This window comes from Lithobates pipiens, unplaced genomic scaffold (assembly GCF_037356315.1).
Source record: "Lithobates pipiens isolate NorthernLeopardFrog02 unplaced genomic scaffold, aLitPip1_a1.2 Scaffold_19, whole genome shotgun sequence".
NCBI classification, from domain to species: domain Eukaryota; kingdom Metazoa; phylum Chordata; class Amphibia; order Anura; family Ranidae; genus Lithobates; species Lithobates pipiens.
The window spans coordinates 182933279-182960742 of record NW_027507764.1 but is presented as its reverse complement, the minus strand read 5'-3'; the positions used below and the strand labels follow the sequence as shown (position 1 = coordinate 182960742).

The following is a 27464-nucleotide window of genomic DNA, read 5'->3' as shown; positions in this document are numbered from 1 at the left end:
CTGCGGTGGGTAAGACTGTCTTTAATGAAATGATGGCTGGAACTGCTGATTTCATGTATAAAAGGACTGGTTACGAGACTGTCCATGATGATGTGAGAGTGACCCCAGTTAGTGGGGCCACTGAATGTGCACTTGGAAATGACTTTTCCCTATATAGTGGGAATGCAAGGGTTAAAATCCAAATAGAACCTGTGTTGATGTCTAAAAGTGTTGTGTCTAATGACTATCAGGCTCAAGTTGACCGTGGGCTAGGACAGCCTACAAATGCGAAAAATGCTATAAGTGTTACTGTTAATGAAAAGTTTAATGCTGTTGGGAAAACTTTTGCTCTGAAAGAACCTGGGGTTATCAAAAACGGGCCGTTGCCTGTAGCAACTGGTGGTAAGACAGCACAGTTGTCCACAGGAATCTCCAGGGAACTTCACGTGTTGGAGTCAGAGGTTGCCCTGGACAACTGCGATGTCACTCTGGTGGGACAGAATGGAACTGTACCGTGTAATGGTAATGTGTTAGTGCAAGCTGCTAGTACTAAAAATGTGCAGGTATATGGTGTATTGCAACCTGTGCTACCACAGTCTGACATGATTTACAATGACTGGTGTAATGAGTCTGCAACTAAGCCAGTCTGTTCTTATGTGTCTCCTTGGGCAGATGGATCGGTGCTGAGGAATACCGCAGAAGGGAGCGCACATACAACAGATTGGGATAGTTGGAGCAAAAATCTTATCTCCCTGATAGATAGGGCTTTTATGCACAAAGATAAGGTGGACACGGTTTCTGCTGGGCCAGCAGGAGGGGCTGCAGAACAGCCTGTACCTGAGGGCGCGGTGGCTGCTGCAGGAGTTAACCCTGGTGAGCAGGATGAACCAAATAAGGGCACAGCAGAGACATTGTCCGTGACCCACAAAACTGAGGTTGACATGGAGTGTCAACGTGACGTCATTGGTAATGTTCTGGAGCAGTTCACTGATGCTGAGCCTGAGAAGTTGGGGATGAGTGCAGCAATTGGCAGCGCTCTGGTGGAGCACCAGGCTGTGTTTACCTCCAGCCGGGAGGAGGTTCCGTTAACCATTGCAACTTTTCAAGTCTCAGCAAGTGAGTCTCTCTGCATCCCCAGTGTCATGAAAATTCCCAGGAAGGACTTGGGTCTGGAGTCAAGGGCCTGGTTATTAACCAAAGCATTAAAAGAGATGCTTGAACTTTGGGATGTACAGCCAATCTATACTAGTGTGTCTCCTCCACAGTCTGATGGGCTGGTACTGCGCAGTACCACTAGGTGGAGCACTGTATGGCAGGCTGTACAGAGCAAAGCAAAACAGGACAGGAATGGTTTATTCCTAAATTTGCTACTTTTGTTAAAAGTTGCCGCTACGTATGCTGCTAGATTAGATCCAGAAGAAATATTTGAGACAGACGTTGGAGAAGTTGAAAATAAGCCTAAATTGCCTGTGGTTACACCTCCTAACAGCCAGATGGGAAGCATTTCTGCTGCTATGGTCCAGTGTGGTGCTGGTCAGTTGGTGAAGGGCGTGTATACTGCACCAGTAGAAAAACCACATGAGGTGGAAGGGCCATATGTGGACCTGAAAGCAGCAGAGATCCTGACCAGGGCTCAAACAAAGATGGTTAAAGAGACTGGGGTCCCCAGTCCAGTGGTTGGTTTAGGTGACAAACCTAATAATAAGGTCCCCGGGACAGGGGAATGGGCAAGGAGCGTGGTAAAAATTGTATGTGGATCAGACGAGAGCTTGCCTGTTCCGGTGGATAAAAATACAGATGGCATCAGAACGGGTCAAGTGGTAGGACAGCTGCCTGCAGAGTGGATGAACCCAGGGGAGGTGGTGTCCTGTGAGGTTCCTGTGGGTGATGGCGGCCCTCTGGTATGTGTGCCCTCTGCAGACTCTGCCCTAGCAAATTTTGAAAAAAAAGGCATTGGTGACATGTGCAACATTGAGAGGTCTAATGTTGGTTTGAATATGTCTGTCAATGATGAACCAAATAATGTGTTAATGGTACATGATAATGTGGTGCCCAAAGGTACAGGTAAACCTGGTAATCAATTAGTGACTGCTGAGTCAGGTACCAGAAATAAGAGGTGGGTTTCCGTTCTAAACACTATAGAAATAGGCCCCCTACAGTCTCAGAACAGTACTGCTGAGAGAGTTTTGGGGAAACCTGGGAACCTGAAGCGTGGAGGCAGAAGGGTTGGTAGAAAGACCAACGGGAACCCATTAAGATTTCAGGAAAGGAAGTGCTTATGGAAATTCACTCGGAAGAAAAGTTGGGAAGGTCGCATCAAAGCTCATAGCAGAGTGACAGTAAGGCTTAGAGGGAGACACCAAAGGAGGCATTGGGTGGAGTTCCCCGTTAGGAGAAGCGAGGTTGGACAGGAGGGTACTTCTGTAAATGGTATCTGGCACAGAGGTGCCAAAAGTAACTTGGGTGTTCCGCCCTCTGGGTCGAAACAAAGGGGGGGGGATATGTGGTAGTACGGAATCTCCAATCCTGGGACCGGGTTTTGGGAACAGCCAGCAGTCTGGCTGGATGATTGCACAGGTGGGTCTTGGGCTTAAAACAAAGCCAACACCATGGTTCTGGGCTCCACCCTCCCGAGGAGTCCAGGCGAGTAAGGGAGAAGAAGTGTGCAGGTCTGCACAGGTCGGTCTGTCAGAGCAGACAGAGGGTCCAAGCTTGTGGGCTGAAAAAAAGAAGCTAGTAAAGAGTGCTGAGGTACTGGGTGTACAGGAACTCTGTTAAAGAGCCAAGAGGGCTGCAGCAGAAGTCTGAGCAGCAGTGCTGCTAAAGAGAGCCAGGTGGCTTGGTATTTTTGGTTCTACGTACATTATTGCTGTGGAAAGCTGAAACCCCTGTGTGGGCAACTATTTTGTTATCGGACTTTTCTTTCTTTAATAAAAGTGGGCCTACAAGCCTTTAAAATGGCATATCTGGCGTGGACTCAGCTCACTGGTAAGCTCTACCTTTAAGCTAAAATAACCCCCAAATATTACAATATATATATATATATATATATATATATATATATATATATATATATATATATATAAATAAATAATAGTAGCTCACAAAACAAATGTGAGTACACCCCTCACATTTTTGTAAATATTTTATTGTATCTTTTCATGTGACAACACTGAAGAAATGACACTTTGCTACAATGTAAAGTAATGAGTGTACAGCTTGTATAACAGTGTAAATTTGTTTTCCTCTCAAAATAACTCAACATGTAGCCATTAATATCTAAGCTTCTGGCAACAAACGTGAGTACACCCCTGAGAGAAAATGTCCAAAATGGGCCCAAAGTGTCAATATTTTGTGTGACCACCATTATTTTCCAGCACTGCCTTAACAGGTTGCCACTGGATTCCTCTTCCACTCCTCCATGACGACATCATGGAGCTGGTGGATGTTAGAGACCTTGTGCTCCTCCACCTTCCATTTGAGGATGCCTCACAGATGCTCAATAGAGTTTAGGTCTGGATACATGCTTGGCCAGTCCATCACCTTTACCCTCAGCTTCTTTAACAAGGTAGTGGTCACCTTGGAGGTGTGTTTGGGATCGTTATCATGTTGGAATACTGCCCTGCAGCCCAGTCTCTGAAGGGAGGGGATTGTGCTCTGCTTCAGTATGTGACAGTACATGTTGACATTCATGGCTCCCTCAATGAACTGTAGCTCCCCAGTGCTGGCAGCACTCATGCAGCCCCAGACCATGACACTCCCACCACCATGCTTGACTGTAGGCAAGATACACTTATCTTTGTACTTCTCACCTGCTTGCCACCACACACGCTTGACACCATCTGAACCAAATAAGCTTATCTTGGTCTCATCAGACCACAGGACATGAGTCCAGTAATCCATGTCCTTAGTCTGCTTATCTTAAGTAAACTGTTTGCGGGCTTTCTTGTGCATCATCTTTAGAAAAGGCTTCCTTCTGGGATGACAGCCATGCAGACCAATTTGATGCAGTGTGCAGTGTATGGTCTGAGCATTGACAGGCTGACCCCCAACCCCTTCAACCTCTGCGGCAATGCTGGCAGCACTCATATGTCTATTTCCCAAAGACAACCTCTGGATAAGACGCTGAGCATGTGCACTCAACTTCTTTGGTTGACCATTGCAAGGCCTGTTCTGAGTGGAACCTGTCCTGTTAAACCACTGTATCATCTTGGTCACCGTGCTGTAGCTCAGTTTCAGGGTCTTGCCAATCTTCTTATAGCCTAGGCCATCTTTATGTAGAGAAACAATTCTTTTTTTCAGATCCTTAGAGAGTTTTTTTGCCATTAGGTGCCATGTTGAACTTCCAGCGACCAGTATGAGAGAGTGAGAGTAATAACACCAAATTTAACACACCTGCTCCCCATTCACACCTGAGACCTTGTAACACTAACGAGTCACATGACATCGGGGAGGGAAAATGGCTAATTGGGCCCAATTTGGAATTTTTTTGCTGAGGGGTGTACTCACGTTTGTTGCCAGCGGTTTAGACATTTAGACTTTAACATATACTGTACAGTATGTTAACAAAAAGATAGATATCTATAGCTATATATATATATATATATATATATATATATATTATATATATATATATATATATATATATATATATATATATATATATATATATATATATATATATATATATATATTTATATTTATATTTATCTACATATAGATCTATATATACTTTCCCTTGGACGTATTGTATATATTAGACAATTTTGCAACTGCAAATGCTTTAACATATACTGTACAGTATGTTAACAAAAATCCATGTAGTTTTAAAGAACAGTCTGTAGGTGGCAATATTTGTCCAACTAAGAATTGCAGTAGCTTTCTGAACAATTCTGCACCTTTGTGCTTTTTCACTTGGTCTCCTATTAGGAAAAATGCAATGGTAAAATGAAAATTCCTTTACACCTTTAGCAACTCAATTTCTTTTAGTGGTTTTAGTTTTGGCTCTCCATCACGATTCCCTGTAAAACTTATCAGCTGACAGTTTGCCATTCATTGTACAACAACCCGGAGTATCACAGACTAAATGGATGACATACTGCTTAATTCAAAGTGAAAAGTGACAGGCACTGAATAAAAGCTTTAGTGCTTCGAGACTTCCAACACCAAATATAGAGTTATACCTCCAGCAATAATGCTCACATTAGTCAGATGTACTTTATGCACACACAAACATTCTTGGTAGTTGTCATCTTTTCGACATTAGCTAGTATATTCTGTCATTTAAATTGGCTATTTCTTAGGCTATGTTCTTTAAAATGAAATATAATTGTTTTAAAAATTAACTGTGGAAACAAAAACATTTTTGAGTGCTTTTGTTCTCCACAGGGAAGTAGCATATTTTCATTGTACTCCAATCTAAAATGTGAAGTCTATTTGATTTATATTTACAGTATAAAGAAAAACAATAAATCCTAAGAAAAATATGAATAATATGAATGCTTCCCCTGTGCTGTAGGTGGTGGGATCTCACAGGGAAAAAAACAATCTGTGTGCTGGAGGTGTGAGCTCGCTGGGAGGGATGTAGCAAACCTCCATGGTACTCCGAAAATGTGAACTCTATTTGGGATTTTTATTTATTAAGAAACATATGAATCCTATGAAAAATAGGAATCCTAATATTTCACCTGTGCTATGGGTGGTGTGGAGGTGTGACCTCACTGGGAAAGACCAAACAATCTGCTGGAGGGTGGGATCTTAGTGGGAAAAACAAAAATGTGTGCTGGAGGTGGAATGTTGTTGGAGAAAGACCAGTCTGTGTGATGGAGGTTGAATCTCAGTGAGGAAATACAATACTGTGTGCTGGAATTTAGATCTCAATGGGAAAATAAAAATCCATATGCTGTGGGTGAGATCTCAATGGAGAAAGACCAAACGTTGTGCTGGAGGTGGGATCTCAGTGAGGAAAAATCAACCTGTGTGCTGGAGGTGGGTTCTCAGTGGGGAATGTAAAATGTGTGTGCTGGAGGTGGGGTTTTACTGGAGAAATACCAATCTGTGTACTAGAGGTGTGATCTCAGAAGGAAAAGACCTAACTGTGTGCTGGAGTTAGGGTTTCACAGAGGAAAGACCAATCTATGTACTGAAGGTGGGATCTCACAGAGAAAGACAAATATGTTTACTAGAGCTAGGATCCCAGTGGGGAAAGACAAAGCTGTGTGCTGGTGGGATTTCACATTCAGCAACTGCAAATGCTTTAACATATACTGTGTAGGGAAAAAAACTGTGCCGGAGGTGTGATCTCAGTGGCAAAGACAAACCTGTGTGCTGGACGTGGGATCCAAGTGGGGGTGTGCTGGAGGAGGAATCTCACTTTGGAAAGAAAATGTACTGTATGCTGGAGTTAGGATCTCAGTGGGAAAGACAAATATGTGTGCTGGAGGTGAGATCCCAGTAGGGAAAGACCAAACTATATGCTGGAGGTGGGAAGTTACTGGGGAATAACCAAACTGTATGCTGGAGGTGAGATGTTACTGAGGAAAGACCAACATGTGTGCTGGAGGTGGGATTTGACTGAGCAAAAACCCAGCATTTCCTTAGTGAGATCTCAGACTTACAACAAAAAACATAGTTTTATGCCTCCTGCATTAATGCCTGCATAATCAGATGTACTTTATGTACACACAAACATGGTTGGGGGTTAACATTTTTTGACATGAGCTACTGCTTTATATCATTTACCTCAGCTGTTTCTTAGGCTAACTCTTTAAAAGTAAATGTAATGGTCTTAAATTATGTTAACGAATGTGGAAAATAATATTTTTTTTTTACTTCTTCACGCCGGCGATATGCATATATGCAGCCTCTTGGCGGGAGGGGCCTTAACAGTGAGCGGCTGCATATATACATACCAGAATGTAAACAAAGCTGTGCTGAGAGCACACTTCCGACACAGTTACCGGCAACTAATGGAAAGCTCCTGATCTCTACATAGGATTGGGGGCTTTCTTACCAGAACTACCCTCCCGGGAACGGAAACCTCTTAAAGGGCCAAGAGGCGAGTGTTAAGGGGTTAAGTACCTTTGTTATAAAAAGGAAGGTAGCTAATTTCCATTGTACTCCAATCCAAAATGTGAACAAGGAAAAATGATAATCCCTTATTACGTGTGAGCCAGGCCTAAAAGCCTGTCTGCCCACTGATGGGTAGACTTGTTGACTAAGAAGAAACCTTGGCAAGTGTGTTAGAGGGGGAATATTGACTTGTACAAGAAAAGATGTTCACATAATTTTATCTGCTAACATCTGTTTAATCTGTTGATTTGACCATATAAATAATGCACAACACTAAGAGTGACGCTGAATAAATATTCCAACAATCGCACAACAAATATATACTGTATATATATATATATATATATATATCACAGAGAAGGACATTGAAACTGAACACATTGGTCTTCTTATAATTTAGAAATAATGGTTGCTATGGGCAACAGCATAAGCACAATTTTGTCATTTGTGATAAAAAAGTAGAGATTGTTATTTTGAAATGAACTCACCTTTGATTGTTTTAACGTTTAGGTATTTGCACACATTTTTTATTTTTTTAATCTCTTAGCACTGTGCCTGTTTATATATTTTTTCTATTTATCTATTTTATAGGTGGAAGCACAAGCAGCTTTTCTTAGGTGTTGGTTTGCATGAGTGCAGACTATCTTCTTTTATGAACTATTGGTTTGGTATGTGGTGTTCCTTGATGGTAACCTTTACTTATGTGTTTTTCCTCATATGTGCAGCTGGAATAGCCCAGTCTTGAGACAGATTAAACCATAGTGCAGTTTTTACCCTTGCCTAAAGATTTAATTGGCAAACTAATAATGATGCTGTAGAGCATGCACTAATAAATGCAAGAAAAAAAAACTGTAACATTAATGTGAAACTCTCCAAACCAATGCTTCAACTCCCCAACTATCCCATGCAAATAGCATGGGAGCTACAACAGTGGAGCTTATAGTACCGCTGCAGGAAAGCTCACACACTTTATGGTAGCTCATATACAGTATCATAAATTGTCTGGCAACATTTATCGAAAGTATAACTATTCCCTAAATAATCTCTTTCACATACAGTATTCTTGAACAGACTTTAGCATTGTTTTTTAAAACAATTGCAAAAATGCCATGAAGGACACTTTTCAAATTAACCTTGATGTTCTAGAATCCATACAAAAGGAAAGGAAAGATCTATCTACAGACATGTTAAATTGAGAAAAGCCACAGGATTATTGATTTTTATTTGCACGCAGTTCCTCAGCTATTCCTCTGATAATTTAAGGCTAGGGGGAAGCATATAAAAAGCTTACAACTTGCTATAAAATAAATTTAATTCACCTTTAAACCAAAAGTAGCTGACAAAAAGTGAATGATGTGAATTCCAAAAATCGACCACAAGAGTTGTCCTTGAGTATTTTCAAGGTGACAATACTGGGAATACAGTTTTATAATAATCCTGTGTCTGCTGTGTCTCAAAAAACCCCCAAAAAACTGCAGGAAAGGAAAGTAGAGGTCAAATTCAAAAAGATGTGGCGGCAAAATACCACCGACCACCACTGATGTAAACCCTTTTATGGGTTAATGTATGATACTGGCAACACAAGTCATTCAGAGTTTTGAAAGGAATTCTTTCTTATAGCATCAATTCACAGATGGTTATTATTATTCATTACAAACTTCTAAAATGTTTAGTTCACAAACAAAAATATTCCTTATGCTGTTATTTTTTACATGAAATGGGCAAGGGCCGTTGAAAGCATAATTTTGTCACACAATGTTATTTTACCTCATAAAGTGCTATTTAGTACCCCTACGTTATTTGGTGAAGTCCTCAATGGACACCCTGTCACCTTGAAATATTTCCAGTCTGTAGCTGCTGGTACTTTCATGATCTATAAACTGTGCAATAATCTTATTTAATTGATTCTTACTATCATAATATCTCACAAATTGATTAAATAATAATGAACAATAGACATGTGCACACAAATATTTTTTTTGCGGAATTTCGTTGTCGTCCGAAAAATAAATTTATTTAGTTACTCCCGGCATTCGTTTTTATTTATTTTGTGTCGTTAAAAAATGCATTAGCCCAAAAATCCGAAAAAATTAAGGTCAAATCTGTCATTGAAGGCTTATGGTGTCTGTCGAATGTTCCAAGAAGATTCGACGGAGCAGCTAAACTCTACGATGCCGCAATCGTACATTTCCAGTTGAATATTCCACCTACAAGCTATAGTAGAATTCTAATGTATGACACTAGTAATAATTATATTTATTAATTATTATTACTAGTCAACCAACATTAGAATTCTTCTATAGCCTATGGGCAGAGAATTTGACTATAAATGTCCACTCGCAGTGACTGCTTCGTTGAATCTTCATGTCAAATTTTTCTCTCTATGTTGAATAATCTTGGACTAATAGAGTTAAGCCGCGTACACACGGGCGGATTGTATGGCCTACTTAGTCCGTCATACAATCCGACGGACAGTCCGTCATACTTTCGAATGAACAGACTTGACCACACACGGATGCACAAACAGTCCGTCGAAAGCTTGCGCGATGACGTGTACAGCACGTACGACGGGACTAGAAATAGGAAGTCCAATACACAGCAATGCAACCTTTCGCCGTGTAAATCCTTTCTGAGCATGCGCCATTCTTAGTCCGTCGAACTAGCCTACTGACGAGCGGATTGTCCGCTGAAACCAAAGTATGACGGACAGTATTATGGAAATTCCGAAATACTTAGTACGCCAGACTGCACGCTGAAAAAGTCCACTGAAGCCCACACACGAGCGGACTGTCCGCTGAAATGTGTTTCGACGGACTACGTTGGCCATACAGTCCGCCCGTGTGTACGCGGCTTTAGGTTAGGCACATTCAACCTTTTTTGCTATTGTCTCTATAATGTTGAATCTTTTCTCTCTATGTAGAATCTTTTCTCTCTATGTAGAATAATCTTGGACTAATAGAGCTAAGGTTAGGCACATTCGACCACAGGTTCGATGGACACAGATCGCTATTGTCAGCATCATGTCAAACCTCCTATCTATATCGAACTGTTGTCACAACGAAAACGAAAATAAAGCATTTGTTTATGTCGGATCTTTCGGTTTTGGATTCTGCATGTTCGTTATCATTTGTTAAAATTATAAGGAAAATACCAGAAATTCGGACGAAAATGCATCTGGACGAAAAACGAATGCAAATGTCTAATGAACAATGATTTTTATTTATAAAAAAACAAATAATGCACAGTAATATAAATACCGCATGGGTTATGCTTTTATGAATTAAGCCTTAAGCACTTCGATATGTGTCTTGTAAACTGTACTTTTTTGATTCAGTGTTGTTTTTGCTAAAGAGATCCTCTGAGTGTCAGGTCACCTAGAGCCCAGGTGACAGATGCACACCGTAGGGTTTAGGGGTGCACCGCAAGGTTGTGGACCCTACGGCTGACTGCTGCAGACGGGGGACATGAAGATTGAGAAGGTGTGGTGCGAGATAAGGGGAGATGGGGTTTTTTTTTTTTTTTCTGGTGGGTTAGGGAGGGTAATATTATGTTATAGATAAATGGAATGGTAAATATGGCAGTTCAAGTTATATATGCCTTAAAAGATTGATATTCTGTATAAGTATTTTTGAAATGTATTGTATTAAACTTTAAAATAAAAGATATATAAAAAAAAAACACAGGAAGATCACTGTATAACCATGACAGTACCCTCCCTCTTACGAGGCCTCCCCCTCCCCCGCCTGGGTCCAGGCTTAAAGGGAAACTCCAGATGGAACCTCCTCAACAGACGAGGAGCAAAGACCTCAGATGCAGTGATCCAAGACCTCTCCTCAGGACCCAACCCTTTCCAAAATACGAGGTACTGAATAATGCCTTTACGGAGCTGGGAATCCAAAACTTGACTAACCTCGTATTTTAGATTATCCTCAGAGACCGAAACAGAGGTAGGGAGAGGACGAGAGGACTTGAGGACTAAAGGCTTTTTAGGAATGGGTAAGGGCATGAGAAGATCAGGAGTCTGAGCAGGGTCCCCCACACCCTTAAAGATGAGCTGGGCATCCATAACAGGGCCACCAGACTGGGCAGAGGTCAGTGGATCCCTGAGGTCAGGTTGGTTAGAAAGTGAGATGTCACAAGAGTCAAGCTGGATAGCTGCAACACAAACAGAATGCAGAGAACCCTGAGAAAAAGATTGAAAACCCCACCTGGCCAAATGAGGCAGTCTATCCAAAGGATGGATTGAACCAATTAAACGGGTTTGAACGGACATAGTAGCAGTAGGGTGAGGCCAGGTCACAGAAGGTCCTGAACAAGAAGCAGGAAGCTCATTGGGCATGGGCTGGACTGGCATACCTGGTGCAGAGGCTGGCTGAATAGTATTGTCAGGTGTAGCGACCATCTGAATCGCATCACAGGGCATAGCAACTGTGGAACTTGCAGACAAGTTAGCCTGGCTGTGCGTCCAAGGGAGATTAGGGACAGGCAAAGGTAAATGGCCATGCAAACTGGAGTGAATGAGCGACTCAGGTTCATAGGTGGGCTCCTCATTCAGAGTACCACATGACCTAGAGAGTGCATCAGTCCATCTATTGCAGGACGCGTCCCAGAGATCGCTATATACAGCGGGAATAGCAGAAGATACTGGGATGGTGGTAACAGGAAGTTTCTCTTTTGGGGTACCCTTGAGTAAGCAGGAAGAGGAACAGGAGGAACCCCAAGCCAGGATCTGACCAGCAGACCAGTCGACGTGTGGAGAATGGAGCCGTAACCAAGGAAGACCTAATATGATAGGAGATGAAGCCTTAGGTAAGACAAGGAAGGATATTCACTCCTGGTGGAGTGTCCCTACTGACATCTTAACAGGAAGAGTCTGGAAGCGGATAGGGCCCCCTGGGAGAACAGTGCCATCAATCGCCAAGACCACTAATGGCGTTGTAAGGGGCAAAAGGGTAAGTCTCATGGAGGATACAGTTTTCCAATCCATGAAATTGGCAGCGGCTCCGGAATCCAGATATGCTGAGACCGAAAGAGAGGAAGCACTGACATGAAGCAACACGGAAAGGAGAAGATGAGAAGGTGAAGGTGATATTTCAGGGTCTAATACTCCACCTTCCAGATGTATTAGCCCTGAGCGTTTTTCACGGAAATGACCTTTGGCCCCACAATAGAGGCATAGGCCCAGAGTTCTGCGCCTAGCACATTCTTTGGGAGATAACTTTGTCCGGCCCAACTGCATAGGTTCCTCAGCAGGCAGGGGTTGCTCCTCGGATCGAAGAGAAGGAACTGGGGGCTCAGACTGCCTAAAGAACGGGGAGTGCTGGCTTCTTTTTTCCAGGGCCCTCTCCCTTGAAGGCGAATATCGATCTGGTTACACAAGGTGGTGACACTGTCCAGATCAGCAGGAAGGGATCTTCCTGCTAATTCATCCTTCACTCTATCAGAGAGGCCATGTAAAAAGGTTGCAACTAGGGCCTCATTATTCCAGCTCAATTCAGCTGTGAGGATACGGAACTGAAGAGCATACTGTCCCACAGACGCAGACTCTTGACGGAGACGTAAAAGAGCGCTAGCCGCTGAGGAGACACGACCCGGTTCCTCGAAGATATTCCGAAAAAGTTTCAAGAAATCAGACAGGCTAGAAACCACTGGATCATTCAGTTCCCACAGAGGGGCGGCCCAAGCTAACGCTTCGCCGGACAGGAGGGATATGATATATGCGACTTTTGCCCGATCGGACAGGAAGTTTTGGGGCTGAAGTTCAAAATGAATTGTGCACTGGCTGAGGAACCCCCTACAAGCCTTGGAGTCCCCAGAGAAACGGACCGGAGCTGGTAGTTGTAATGAATGTGTGGCTGCGACTGATGCGATAGGTGTAGCGGCAGATAGCGGTTGAGGTTGTTGAACCGGGGGTCCTAATGAGGCCTGAACCTGTTCAACACGGGATGCCAAATCCTGAAGGAATCGCATCACCTGGTTCTGATGCGATTCTTGGGTCTCAAGTCGCCGAACTAAGCTCTGCAATGGATCATCTGCAGGAAGCGGCACGTCAGCCGGGTCCATGGCTGATCAAACTGTCAGGTCCCCTAGAGCCCAGGTGACAGATACACACCGTAGGGTTTAGGGGTGCACCACAAGGTTGTGGACCCTACGGCTGACTGCTGCAGATGGGGGACAGATCCCACTGAGGTTAGAGCGTAAGATTCCCTGGGGCGCGGAGTCTAAGAGCCAGCAGGTGTTCACCAGAGCTTCGAGTGGTGAGGATGGACTTGGCTGCAACTGGCTCCAGGTCATGACCCCCAGGGTCCCCCAGCTCACACCCACAGTAGGCAACAGGAGGATAGGGATGGTGAGGGACAAAGCCAAGGTCGGGGCCACAAGCAGACAAGAATAGTCGGGTACACGCCAAAAGGTCAGGATCACAGGCAAACAGGGATAGTCAAGACACACCAAAGTCGGTAACGGAAAACAGTAGCAGAGCACACGGCAGGAAACAGGAAGCTAACACACAAAGGTTGATCAGCCCTGATGGCCTGCAGTGCACATGTTAATATAGGGCTCCCTGATAGGGCCTGGGGTGGAGCCATGCTTAGAGGAGAGGTTATAAAAACCACCAGGTGGAAGTGGCTGACCTCTTAGTCTGAAGACATGAGGGAAGGTAAGCAAACACAGGAAGATCACTGCATAACCATGACACTTAGCCAGTTCTGCAAATATAGAAGTATAGAAAAAGCCAGACTTCTGCTTCAGTGCTGACACATACTATAAAATAGACAATAATAAATATATTTTTATATTAGTACGTGGCAGCAAGTTAAAGGTCTGCCTCAATAATTGCCTTTTCTACACTGTAGACACTAATCTACGTTATTATAACAGGACCACTACAGTAACAAGTGATGAGTTATTCATCATGTATTGTCCACTTACCCAAAGTGTATCTAATCCTCTCTCCTGAAGGGTCATTAAATGTTGTTCAGACGCAGGTGGTGAAGTCACATCAGCCCTAGACCTCTGCCACTCATATAATCCTTCAGCTTGCTCTCCTTTGCTTTTCTTCCTCTTGATAATCTACATGAGTTAAGGTGACAGAACATTTAATTAGAAACAGAACATGTTCTAAAGAATCTGACACTAGGAAGGCAAAGTAATATAAGTAATAACATATTACAACTTTGACCTTTACATGTGTAATCAGTTTTATGTATAGCTCCAAGCCAGAGAAGCATTATTCACATTTTAAAGTAAAGAGTATTTTAAAGTATAGACATTGGAATGAAAACTAAGTCAATTCATCTTGAAAATTATAATAACACTGATAGCCCAGTTTGAATTGCAAACAATATTAAATAGCTTCATCTCAGTATTTGCTGACGATACAAAGTTAAGCAGGGCAATAACTTCACAAAAGGATATAGCAACCTTACAAAAAGACCTAATTAAAATAGAGGGGTGGGCTATATATATATATATATATATATATATATATATAACAGGCGAGGTTCAATGTAAAAAAAATATAAAGTAATGCAGCTGGGAGCTAAAAATATGCATGCAATTTACATGCTAGGAGTAGAATCTCTGGGGGAATCAAGGATGGAAAAAGATCTGGAGGTACTAAAAGATGATTAAGAAATAGCATGCAATGTCAAGTTGCAGCAAGCAAGGTCAGCAGACTATTAGCATGCATTTAAAAGGGTATTTACTCAAGAGATAAAACTATAATTATATTATTTTACAAAACTCTGGTTCTGTCACATCTTGAGCATGCTGTCCAGTTTTGGTCACCAATCCTTAGGAAGGATGTGCTTAAGACAGTTCAGAGAAGAGCAACAAAACTATTAAGGGGTCTGAAGGACCTCAGTTATGAGGAATGATTACAAATAAATGTATTCTCCCTAAAGAAAAGGCACCTAAGAGGGTATATGACAGTGATATACAAATCCTTGGACTCTAGGATTGGGAGGAAATGTTTTAATCTTGGGTCTCTTGGGTGGATTCCTCTGTGTAATGATCCTCCATTACATGTACCTCCTTACTGATTTACCCGTAGCTCCCTTGGTTTTCTGTTTATGTGTTTTAGTTATTTTTGTTATGTTTGTTGTACTAGCCTACGTATTGCAGGTATTTGAGATCTTTTACGGGTGGGCGTCGTGTGGCGGGATACCTTGCTCCTTAAGCTAGGGAGAGACTTTCCTCTTCCTACACGCCCCTCACTGGGCCCCCACCCGGCTACCATCACTTATTATACTCTGTACTTGTGTTGATCTTACCGGTATGTGTATTCCCTGCTATACTATTTCTGCTGTTTCTCTTTTAATGTACTGGCTGTATTTCTTCAATAAAATGTTTGTATCAAAAATGTAAGCGGTAGTCAAGAAATTATATGCGCAATTTATACTCCAAGAACGGCTGATGATACTCTCTGCATGTTGCACCTCTGTATGTGGCCACACTGTGTAAAAGTCACAATGTGTTTTGGGGTGTAATTTGTGCTATGCATATGCTGTATGTGAGAAAGAACCTGCTAATATAACAATTTTATGAAAAAAAAAGAAAAAAAAAGAAAAATTTTGCAAAGAATTGTGGGAGAAAATTACAACTTCAAAAAACTCACTATGCCTCTTACTAAATACATTGGAATGTCTACTTTCCAAAAAAGGGGTCATTTGGGGGGTATTTCTACTTTCATGGCTTGTTAGAGCCGTCGGTACATCAGGTGTGATCAATTTTCAGAGATTGACACCATAGCTTGTGGACTCTATAACTTTCACAAAGACCAAATAATATACACAGAGTTGGGGTATTTGTTTTTACCAAAGATATGTAGCAGTATACATTTTGGCAAAAATGTATGAAGAAAAATTACTAATTTGTAAAATGTTATAACAGAAACTAACTTTTTTTACAGAATTTTCGGTCTTTTTTCATTTATAGCACAAACAATAAAAAATCCAGTGGTGATTAAATACCACCAAAAGAAAGCTCTATTTGTGTGAAAAAAAAGGACAACAATTGAATATAGGTACAGTGTTGCATCTTTGATAACACAATGTACAAGAATATGGAAAATAGTAGTTAAACACATATCCACACACACATTCTCAGGTTGAACTGGATGAGCCCATGTCTTTATTCAACCTTACCAACTATGTAACCATATAACAGGTGGTGAACTTTGTTTTTCTAGCTCTGCACATCTGGGATTCTTGGGAACACCCAACTAGTTAACAAAAGACCACAAAAACAAAAAATAAAAAAAAGATATGGATGGGAAAATTGTACAATATTATACTGTTTCCTTCCTTGTGGTTTCTTCTGTCCCCCAACCATCATATCCTAATCCATTATCCTGTTCCAAAGCTTCCTAAACATGCTCCATGGTGTTGATGGCTTGCACTTATATGGGCAGATTTGTCTAAAACAGCTGCATGCAAGTTGGATAAATCTGACTATATTTAAGTAAATGTACTTAAAGGAAGACTGTGCTGTTAGAAATATGACTGTTATTACTCAATTTTACGTTTGAAAATTATATTTGCCTGGCTGGCATGTTGCTCCAATGGTGTCAATGGTTTCTAACTCTTAAGTCATGTATCCAGGCTGGAGGTACAGATTTTCAGCCAGAGTTAGAGTCAGAGTCAGCCAGGCAACTATCATTTTAGAAGGAGGTCAGCAAAAGCAACCCTTTAAACTAGTGATTTTGAATGCATTGTTTGCAACTGGAACTATTTGCTCCTCTTTACATTTAAAGGAAAACCTTATGTGAAAATGATAAAAAACATAAAAAAAAAAAAAAACCTGTAGTTTTAAGGTAGCAATGTCGTAATAAAAAAAAAGCTTTTTTTCTTTATCTGATAGAATATTTAAACACAGGTTTGTCATGCTCCGGTAATACTCATTCCATTCATCACCCTCCACAATTTGGGTCTGCATTCTTAAAATGAGATAGTAGGGCTCACCTTTTGAACAATGGTTGTAGCTAACTCCTCAATCAGTTCTTCCTTGTGTTCCCGCAAATAACATGCCTCATTCTGTTTATCCTAAAGAGAAAGAATATATTTGTGAATAAGTCATCCGTTTATTAAATCTGGGACATAATACTAGATTAACCCACATTACTGTGTAGGATTCCGCAAGGTCATAACACAATTCCTAGAAATCAACTTCATATGTTTATAGTCTGCTAATAGCACTGAATTAAAATAATACATAGGAGTTCAGAGTAGTGAAACCACAGCAGTAAACTCTCTACTTATTTATTATAGAGAAGTTTGTTTTTCTAAGTCTAATGCACCACCTTTCATACAGGTCGTCCAATCAGGTCCACCTGTCTGTTTTTCAGGTGGACCTGATCCAATCCTCTATTCTCCTCTGTGGACAGTCAGATTTAAACTGACCTATGTTTGTTTACACCTGGTTACCTTCAATCCAATCATATCTGACAAAAACAAACAGAAGGGGGATGCTTTCCCCTCAGTGTGGCAGAATCAGTGGGCAGTCAGATGTAAACCGACAGTCAGTTTACATTCAACTGCCTATAACAGGGATGGCGAACCTTGGCAGCCCAGATGTTTTGTCAGATGTAAACCGTAAAAAATCGGATCACGTTCAAGACCCTTTGCCTCACCCACAAATGCGTGCATAGAGAAGCTCCGCAATACCTAATGGAGAAAATAAATCATTACACACCAAACCGCAGTCTTCGATCAGCCAACAAAAACCTCCTCCTCGTGCCCAAAGCCCGGTATAAATCCAAGGGGGATCGGAGATTCGCTGTCCAAGGGCCTCGGCTATGGAATGCTCTACCAATAAACATCCGCCTGGAAGAAAATCACCTGGCTTTTAGGAAAAAACTCAAGACCTTCCTCTTTTAGCAGATGATCAAAGCTCGCCACAGCGCCTAGAGGCGATTCAGTTCGCATTGTGCGCTATATAAGTATTTCATTCATTCATTCATTCATTCAACTACATTTCCCATGATGCTCATGCACTCTGTAGTGTAGTTGAGCATCATGGGAAATGTAGTTCCAAAACTTCTTGGGGGCCAAGGTTCGCCACCACTGGCCTATAAAGTAGAGCAGGTTGTGTTTGTGTCCACTCTGCATAAGAGAAAAGGAGAAAGACCTGTCACCCTGCCGCTACGCTCAGCTCAACAGGGGATCAGTGGACAGATCCTTTGCTGAGCAAAACCATATCCGACTTGTGTGAAAGGGCCCTAAGTCTTTAATTCAAGCTTAAACTAGAATGAATGGTCTTTGAAATAGATGTAGAGCATATCTAGTGCTGGATATACTAGAATACATTGATGGTTAGAGCAAGGTTTTTGATTCTGCTCTCCCAGTTGTCAAATGAACCAGTTTCACATGTCAAATACTGGTCTTACCAGTGGCAATTAAGTGGCAATCTTACAAACTTCCCATCAGTTAGTTTGTTTCTTCTTTTCCTATTACTTCAGTGGTGAGCCGTGGCTTGCACCCAACATATCTGGATCTATTTTATTGTGATCACCTGATCACGAGCATCGGCACCCCTGCTATCCCACTTAAAGGAGCCAACATACAGCTACGACGGTTTGTGTGATCGTGCCGACCTGCCGCAGTATAATGATGGTGGCTGGTTGGCAAGTGGTTAAATAGATATTGGGATTCACATCTTTGAGAGTATATTGCTATACACCAGATATTATTTCCCCCTCTTGGATATTTATGTTTACTTCTGCCTTCATAGGTAATAGATAAATATGTTACGTATTCACTAATATCCTCTATATGATATCACACCTTGCCTTTAATATATCTTATGTGTCTTTAAGGTCTGGACTATATCCTATGGGCCGGTAGGTGAAACATCTGAGACAGATCCTCTATTCCTCTTCTCTGTTGTTTTGATGATTTGTGATATTGAGGTAATTGAACAACTAGTAATATTGATTTTTTTTCATTTTCCCATCCTCTCCACCCCTCTTTCTTTTACTTCCACTCACTGAGGGTAATTCATAGCTGTAATTATATCTGATAATATGTTTCTTTTATATTTGTATTTACCTGTTTTTTTGGTGGTCTTTTCTATAGTAAGAAACTCTGTATATAACACACTTGCAATATATGTATGGTCCTGAAGAAGTGGGGATCCCGCGTAACAAGTAGACCAGTTAAAAGTACATGTATCCCTCAGATTTACATATTTTTGTATTTATTGTAACGTTGCTTTATGTATATCTAGGATTTTTAATATTGTGTTTATGACAACGTTTTATGACAATGTTTTATGTGTAATAAAATGTATATAGATTTTTATTCTGATTTTGTTCTCATTTGGCATAATTAAAATCCCGCTACTCTTTTGTTTCAAAAATATCATATTCATTTATGGGATGATGCCAATGTGAACTTAAGATTGGATTTTATGTCCTCTAAAATAAAGATCAGTTGACAAGTGTAAAATGTATAATAATATGTATTCTAAAAAGATATTTCATCCTAAAAAGAATAAATTAGAAATACAAACTACAATGTTTGAACTACAAACTATATTACAAAGCAAATGTACTTTCTTGTATCAGAAGCTCAGTACTTGGGTATTGGTTGCTGATATGGATTGTCTGCCCGAAGGTTAAAAAGATCACTGTCTTTCATATTCACTGGGACAGCTGTTGCTATGACAACAGAGTATTCCAAGGTATTAGTAATCAGGTGAAAATACAGAAAGATTAACATTTTGCTGCTGCAGGGCGTAAGATAATCAAACAGCACAGAGCAATATAAAATATCTCATAACATAGTATATTCAGCTGCTAAAATTTACTCTTAAAATTCACACACCTGCTCATTTTTTGATCTGCTGTAGAACATCTTCTATTGGTTATACTACCTCAAACCTTAGGCTTCATTCATAAAAAAGCCATAAAAAGAACGCATATACAAGTGTTTTTTTAACTACAGATCTGAACTCAGCTGCATTGTTTCCAATTAAAGCATTAACACGGGTGCATAAACATTTTACATGCCTAAGTTCCAGCCTCCATTCTGATACAGTTTGGCAGTATCAGATGTAAGTTTGTGGATACCAGCAACACATGTTTGTGCATTGTATGTATGTGGATTGGATTGCCTTTATACCTTTTTTTATGATTTTATCATTTGGCATCACCAATAAATACTACATGTTATTCTCTGACTTTGGTGGTCTGTTTTATTGGATGGGAGTAAGCATTCCCTCTGATGTCCATGAGAAGTGTTTTGGAGTTGTTAATTGGCACATATAAAGTGGATAATGCATGTACAGTACTTCCCATAAGGAGAACCATAAAGTAACAAGCGTGGTTTGCTCTTCTAAATGTTAGACATCATCTTAATCTGGTGAGTTTGAATTCTTCACGTTTGGTGGAGGCAAGACACAAGGGTGGAGGACTTTTCAATTGTTCACTACAACTATTTACTTATTAACTTTTACTATATTGTTTGAATAATACTTCACACGCCTGATATGTGATTCAAGGGTCATGGGTGATATCATTTTCTTTTACATGTTTTATACAGTGTTTTGTATATTTACACTCTGCTGCATGCTGCTTTGCATTGATCAAAAATTTGCTCTAATATACCCTATTTTGAGTTTTTACATAAACATGAGCTGCTTTCAGATCTGTAACACAGAATCAAAAAATCTGCATCTAAGAACATTCGTTTTACGCTTGTATGCCTATAAGCGCACGTATATACGTTTTGTTGTTGTTCAGTCGCTTAGTCGTCTCCAATTCTTTGTGACCTAATGGACCATAGTGCACCAGGATTTTCCGTCCTCCACTGGCTGCCGGAGCTTGCTTAGCTGCATGTTCATTGTTATGATGATGTTACCTATCCATCTTATTTTCTGTCACCCTCTTCCCCTTTTTACCTTCCATGTTTTCCAGCATCAGGGTCTTTTCCAATGAGTCCTCTCTTCTCATAAGGTGACCAAAGCATTTGAGTTTTAGCTTCAGGATCTGTCCTTCCAGTGAATATTCAGGGTTGATTTCCTTCAGGATTGACTGGTTTGGTCTTCTTGCCATCCAAGGGACTTTTAAGAGTCTTCATTAAAACCATACTTCAAAAGCACAAATTCTTCAGCATTCAGCCTTCCTTATGGTTCAACTTTCACAGCCATAGGTACTACGGAGAATACCATAGCTTTGACTATATGGCACTTTGTCCGTAGAGTGATATCTCTGCTTTTTATAATGATGTCTATGTTTGCCTCTATTTCCCTCCCGAGGAGCAAGTGTCTCCTAATTTCATAGCTACAGTCACCGTCTGCCATGATCTTGCAACCTAGAAGAATACAATCTGTTACTGTTTTTCCATGTATTTTCCTTCTATTTGCCTAGGCATGATGGGGCTGGTTGCCATGATATTAGTTTTATTAATGTTCAATTTCAGGCCAGCTTTTGCACTCTCCTCCTTCGCCTTCTTTAAGAGACTCTTTAGTTCTTCTTCACTTTCTGCCATTAGTGTGGTATCGGCTGCATATCTCAGGTTATTGATATTTTCCCCTGCGATCTTAATTCCGGCTTGTGATTCATCTACCCTGGTATTTTGCATTATGTACTCTGCATATAACTTAAATAAGTAGGGTGACAATATACATCCTTGCCGCACTCCTTTCTCAATATTGAACCAGTCAGTTGTTCCATGTCCTGTTCTAATGCCCCGTACACACGAGCGGACTTTTCAACATCCAAAGTCCGTCAGACCGAGTCCGTCAGACTATCCGATCGTGTGTGGGCTGCAACGGACTTTAGCTTCGCAAAAGTCTGACGGACTTTAGAAATGAAGCATGCTTCAAATTTTCCCGACGGAACTCCGCCGGACCCGGTCCCCTTCGAAAAATCCGCTCGTGTGTATGCTACTCCGACGGACTAAAACCGACGCTAGGGCAGCTATTGGCTACTGGCTATGAACTTCCTTATTCGAGTCGGGTCGTACGTCATCACGTTCAAATCCGTCGGAGTTTAGTGTGATCGTGTGTGGCCAAGTCCGTTCGGCCGAAAAGTCTGTCAGAACTCCGTCGGAACTCCGGCGGAACTCCTTTGGAAGTCTGTCGGACATAAGTCCTCTCGTGTGTACGGGGCATAACTGTTGCTTCTTGACTTGCATACAGGTTTTTCAGCAGACAGGTGAGGTAGTCTGGTATTCCCATTTGTTTCAGTATTTGCAACATCTTGTTGTGATTCACACAATCAAAAGCCACGAGGAGAACAGACCAATCAGAATGTGTTTCAGAGGCTAGTCACGCTGATAAGGCAAAAGACCAGCCTGCAACTGCTTGTGTTCACAGCGTCCTCCCTCCTTGTTCACAGAGCCGCCGGCTGCTGCTAGGGCTACTCCACGATCCTGTGTGGGATCTTTACCATAGCCCATCTGGACTTAGATTGTCACCTCTGTTATCCTGTGAGTTCAACCTGTTACTGATTTTACATGTTTTATACTCATTAAACTTTGCTACACTATTGGTTGCCTGGCGCCTCTATCCCCTTCCCTTCAAATAAGACTATGCAAGTATTTTATGGATCATTACAAAGGAACTGTTCTCCTAGAGAACACGTGTAAAACAGCAGTAACATTTTTAAAGCCATGTGATTGAAGTCTAAATCTATTTGGCACAACTTTCTGGCAACATTTCATAAATTTGATAAACATGCAACACAGCATTCTTCTTCATATTGTTACACAGCAGATAACTATAATGCCATACATGAGATGTAGGTGGATGAACAGGCAAACCTACCAGTATTGCTTCCTTGAACCACAGACAGCAGAAATGTCCCTTCATGAATAACAGTGTGCTCATTGGCTCTGCATGGTCACATGTAGCCTACTGTAGGAACTTTTTTCCATGTATATTCAGTGGAAATTACCGAGACTTTTCTTTACATTTCAATGTTATTTCAGTAAAGTTAACTCTCATGAGTATGAGTTGTGCTTGTGAATTTTAGGAGAATTATTCTCCACTCCACACTCTTATGCCCTGTACACACGGTCGGACATTCCTACTACAAAATCCATCGGATTTTTTCTGACAAATTTTGGCCCAAACTTGTCTTGCATATACACGGTTGCACAAAGTTAACAGAAAATCCGATCGTTCAGAACACGGTGACGTAGAGCATGTATGATGGGACTATCAAGAGGGCAGTAGCCAAAATATTTTGTCTCGTAATTTATTCTGAGCATGCATGGCACTTTGTCCGTCGGAATTGTCTATATACGATCGAAATTTAAACGATTGGATTTTGCTGTCGGAAAATTTTATATCCTGTTCTCAAACTTTGTGTGTCGGAAATTCCAACGGAAAAAGTCAGATGGAGCACCCACACGATCGGATTTTCCGACAAGAAGATCCGATCGCACATTTTCCATCGGAAAGTTCGACCGTGTGTACAGGGCATTATGCTCCTGAAAAGAAAAGCTAATTAATGCCGCGTACACACGACCAGACTTTTCGAGGGACTAGGTCCGACGGTCTTTCTGACAGACTTTCGGCAGAGTTCCGACTGACTTTCCGAATGAACGGACTTGGCCACACACAATCACACCAAAGTCCGACGGATTTGAACGTGATGACGTACGACTGGACTAGAATAAGGAAGTTCATAGCCAGTAGCCAATAGCTGCCCTAGCGTCCGTTTTTGTCAGTCGGACTAGCATACACACAGATTTCTCGGTCCGGCGGAGTTGTCATGTTACAACCAAAAAAAGCAAATGTATTTTATTGGGATTTTATGTGATAGACCAACACAAAGTGACACATACATTGTGAAGTGGAAGGAAAATGATAAATTTGTTTTCAACATTTTTTACAAATAAATATGTGAAAAGTGTGGTGTGCATTTGTATTCGGCCCCCAGAGTCAATACTTTGTAGAACCACCTTTCGCTGCAAATCTTTTTTGGGGATCTCTCTACCAGCTTTGCACATCTAGAGAGTTACATTTTTGCCCATTCTCAGATTGGATGGAGAGCATCTGTGAACAGCAATTTTCAAGTCTTGCCACAGATTCTCAAATAGATTTAGATTTGGACTTTGACTGGGCCATTCTAACACATGAATATGCTTTGATCTAAACCATTCCATTGTAGCTCTGGCTGTATGTTTAGGGTCATTGTCCTGCTAGAAGAAGAACTTTTTCCCCAGTCTGAAGTCTTTCGCAGCCTCGAAAAGCATCCCCACAACACGAGGCTGATGTGCAGCGTTAGTTTTCCACCACACATATCGCTTTGCTTTTAAGCCAAAACGTTTGATTGTGGTCTCATCTGACCAGAGCATCTTCTTCCACATGTCTGCTGTGCCTCCGCATGGCTTCTCGCAAACGGGACTTCTTATGGCTTTCTTTTAGCAATGGCTTTCTTCTTGCCACTCTTCCATAAAGGCCAGATCTGTGAAGTGCACGACTAATAGTTGTCCTGTGGACGGATTCTCCCACCTGAGCTGTGGATCTCTGCAGCTCCTCCAGAGTTGCCATGGGCCTTTTGGCTGCTTCTCTTAATGCTCTCCTTGCCCAGCCTTTCAGTTTATGTGGATGGCCATGTTTTGGTAGGTTTGCAGTTTTGCCATACTCTTTCCATTTTTGGATGATGGATTTAACAGTGCTCCATGAGATGTTCAAAGCTTAGGATATTTTTTTATGCTCTAAACCTGCTTTAAACTTTTCCACAACTTTATCCCTGACCTGTCTGGTGTGTTCCTTGGCCTCCATGATGCTGTTTGTTCATTAAGGTTCTCTAACAAACCTCTGAGGGCTTCACAGAACAGCTGTATTTATACAGAGATTAAATTACACACAGGTGGACTCTATTTACTAATTAGATTTGGTTCCACTAGATTTTAGTTAGAGGGAACAGAGTAAAGGGGGCTGAATACAAATTCATACCACACTTTTCAGATACTTATTTGTAAAGAATTGTGAAAAACATCTATCATTTTCCTTCCGCTTCACAATTATGTGCCATTTTGTACTGGTCTATCACATCAAAGCCCAATAAAATACATGTAAGTTGTAACAGCAAAGCCTCAGTAGAGTGATGGACCACAGGTGCCAACAGCGTCTGTCTTGAGGGGCGGAATGCGGTCTGGCCAGTCTGCACCTAAACAGGGAGGTTTCCAGCAAGGATTATTTACCCCCATACTTTCCCCACTCCTCTAGAACCTTTCCCTGTTGCTGAGCACTGTCCCTGATTGTTGGGTGACCTGTCCCTACTCTAGTCACTTGCAAAAAATACTTGCCAAACCCAGGAGCCAAGGTCTTAAAAGACTCTGACTGACCCAAGATGGCCACCAAAGTCACATGGGGTGCTGGCATTCAATCATATGGCTATGACCGAGAAAACTATAGAGCAACTAGGTTCCTCTTGACTTCCTCCTCCACCTGCGAACGAGTATAGACCACACTTGCCTACATGTGCCATACCTGTGGAATCCCTGTAGAAGCTGGAAATCAATCTAGTAGGCACTGCTACTGCAGTAACAGCTGCTGGCTTCCAATTCTCCTGCTGAGCAGCTGCTTACTGAACACAAAAGATTGCTCGCTCAGCATAGGAGCCAATCAGAGAAGACATAGCATTTTCTCAATGAATGCAAAGCATGGAGGTTGTTATGTCACTACCCTGGCCCTTCACCTTGTCCAATCAGAGAATGCTTTGCATTCATTGAGTTGAGTAAGCAGCCGAGCAGCCGTTCGGCACAGATCCACTGCTTTCCGCCCCTTCTTTGGCAACCTAGTAATGTACTAACAATGCTGGAAGCTCTCCTGTTACCACCCCTTGATTTAGGTACACTTTCGTTTGGATTTATTAAAGGCAATTGGATTGTGGACTTGCAGTAAAGCGTCATCACTTTTCAAAGAATACCCAATCACATGTAAGCGAAAAAAAACAAAAAAAAACAACAAATGGTTCCCATGACTTGGAGTTACTATCTTGGGGCCAATCATTGATGAAATCATGGAGTCACCTTCCTCAGATGATAAATGAAAAAGCACATCAGGCCTAGCAGTTCGTGATATTGTTTACATTATAAACATGGTAAATGTTACTGACACAAGAAAATCCAAATGTGTAGTTATGTGGAACTTGATCTGGAAAGGTAAATGGGTTGTTAGCAAATGGGCTTTGCTTCATGGTGACTTATCTGACAAGCATTTAAACCTGAATGAATATTCTGTCCCCGGGGTGTCACACCGGATACCTAGATACATTAGAACCCAGCAGTCCTTAATGCCTCCCCGCTTATGATTGGCTCCTCCTGAAGAAGCAGTCTTTGCTGCAAAACTTGTAGAGGAATACTGCCAAGACGCATCATAACCCGTACCCCATGCCACTACTACCATCATCCTCTCTACAATCTTCAAGCACTATATATGGCTGTAACTATTGAATGTATCTAATATAAAAATGGAGAGGGGGGTGTGGCTGGAAGAACCTCAATGAATACGGCGCCTCATCCCTGTTACTGGATTTATTGCGTAAAGTGGAAGAGAAGGAGGAGGAAAGGGATTATCGCGGTGCCAAAAACTACAGGGACACTATATATGTATAAAAAATATTTAACAATATAATTTTATTTTAATGACAAAAATACAAAAACACTGAACAAATACAGACAATATGAGATAAACAAAAAATGGGTACTAAGCAATTGATTATTCAGCTATTAAGCAACCAAGAAAAATCCCAAAGGCATAGATCTTGTGTTAGCCTGTGATTTGAGATATCAGCTCCTACATGTTTTGCCAAACCATTGGCTTCCTCATGGAAATGATATCTGCTTGTACCCCAAATCGCAGAGACCACAAGAGTGGGGGACAGGGAAGCCCCAAATATCGTCAGGCACTCCCGACCAGGCACTGCATCTATTGCTGCAGAGGGCGAATAAAAACAATTATATACTAAAATCAATTTTGAAGCAGGGGCACTGAGAAACAGGTGTAAAATGAATAGAAGATCACTGAGAATAGGGATTGCAACCAATTGAATTTGGCAGAAAGGCTATATTTGCAATGAAAGCAAACTGCCGAACATGTTTGCCCAGTCAAGGGGCTGATGTAGAATTGACATAACTGAAGAGACAATTAAGCTAACAATCAGATGGCGTCCTGTAGCTACACATGTCAGTGCCCTTGAGTTCGTGGACTCAGGTGCACTGACATGTGTAGCTACAGGACGCCAGCACGGTGCCTTACTGACAACCAGGCATACGGAACGAGGTGGCACTGCCAGATCATGCTGACCAGGATCCAGTACCTGCTCTCCTTCAACCTTACTCTGCACCTTGATGAGTGAAACCGTCTTCTCCATATACCACTCCATCTCCCCTAGGGACAGGGACCCCATCACCAGATCATGCTAGCAGTACCAGCGTGTGTTGGCAGAAGGACAG

General features: G+C 41.5%; 1 protein-coding gene across 5 annotated transcripts in view; it reads right to left on the bottom strand.

The window, feature by feature from the left end:
- Positions 1-27464, bottom strand: part of MYRIP (myosin VIIA and Rab interacting protein) — a 689287-nt gene that overhangs the window by 148690 nt on the left and 513133 nt on the right. For all 5 annotated transcript variants that reach the window (XM_077491541.1, XM_077491539.1, XM_077491540.1 and 2 more), the window contains exons 7-8: positions 17013-17093; positions 13981-14121 (exon numbers count right to left, since the gene is read on the bottom strand). In XM_077491541.1, coding sequence (XP_077347667.1) covers positions 13981-14121; positions 17013-17093 — 222 coding nt within the window. The remainder of the gene's footprint in view (positions 1-13980; positions 14122-17012; positions 17094-27464) is intronic.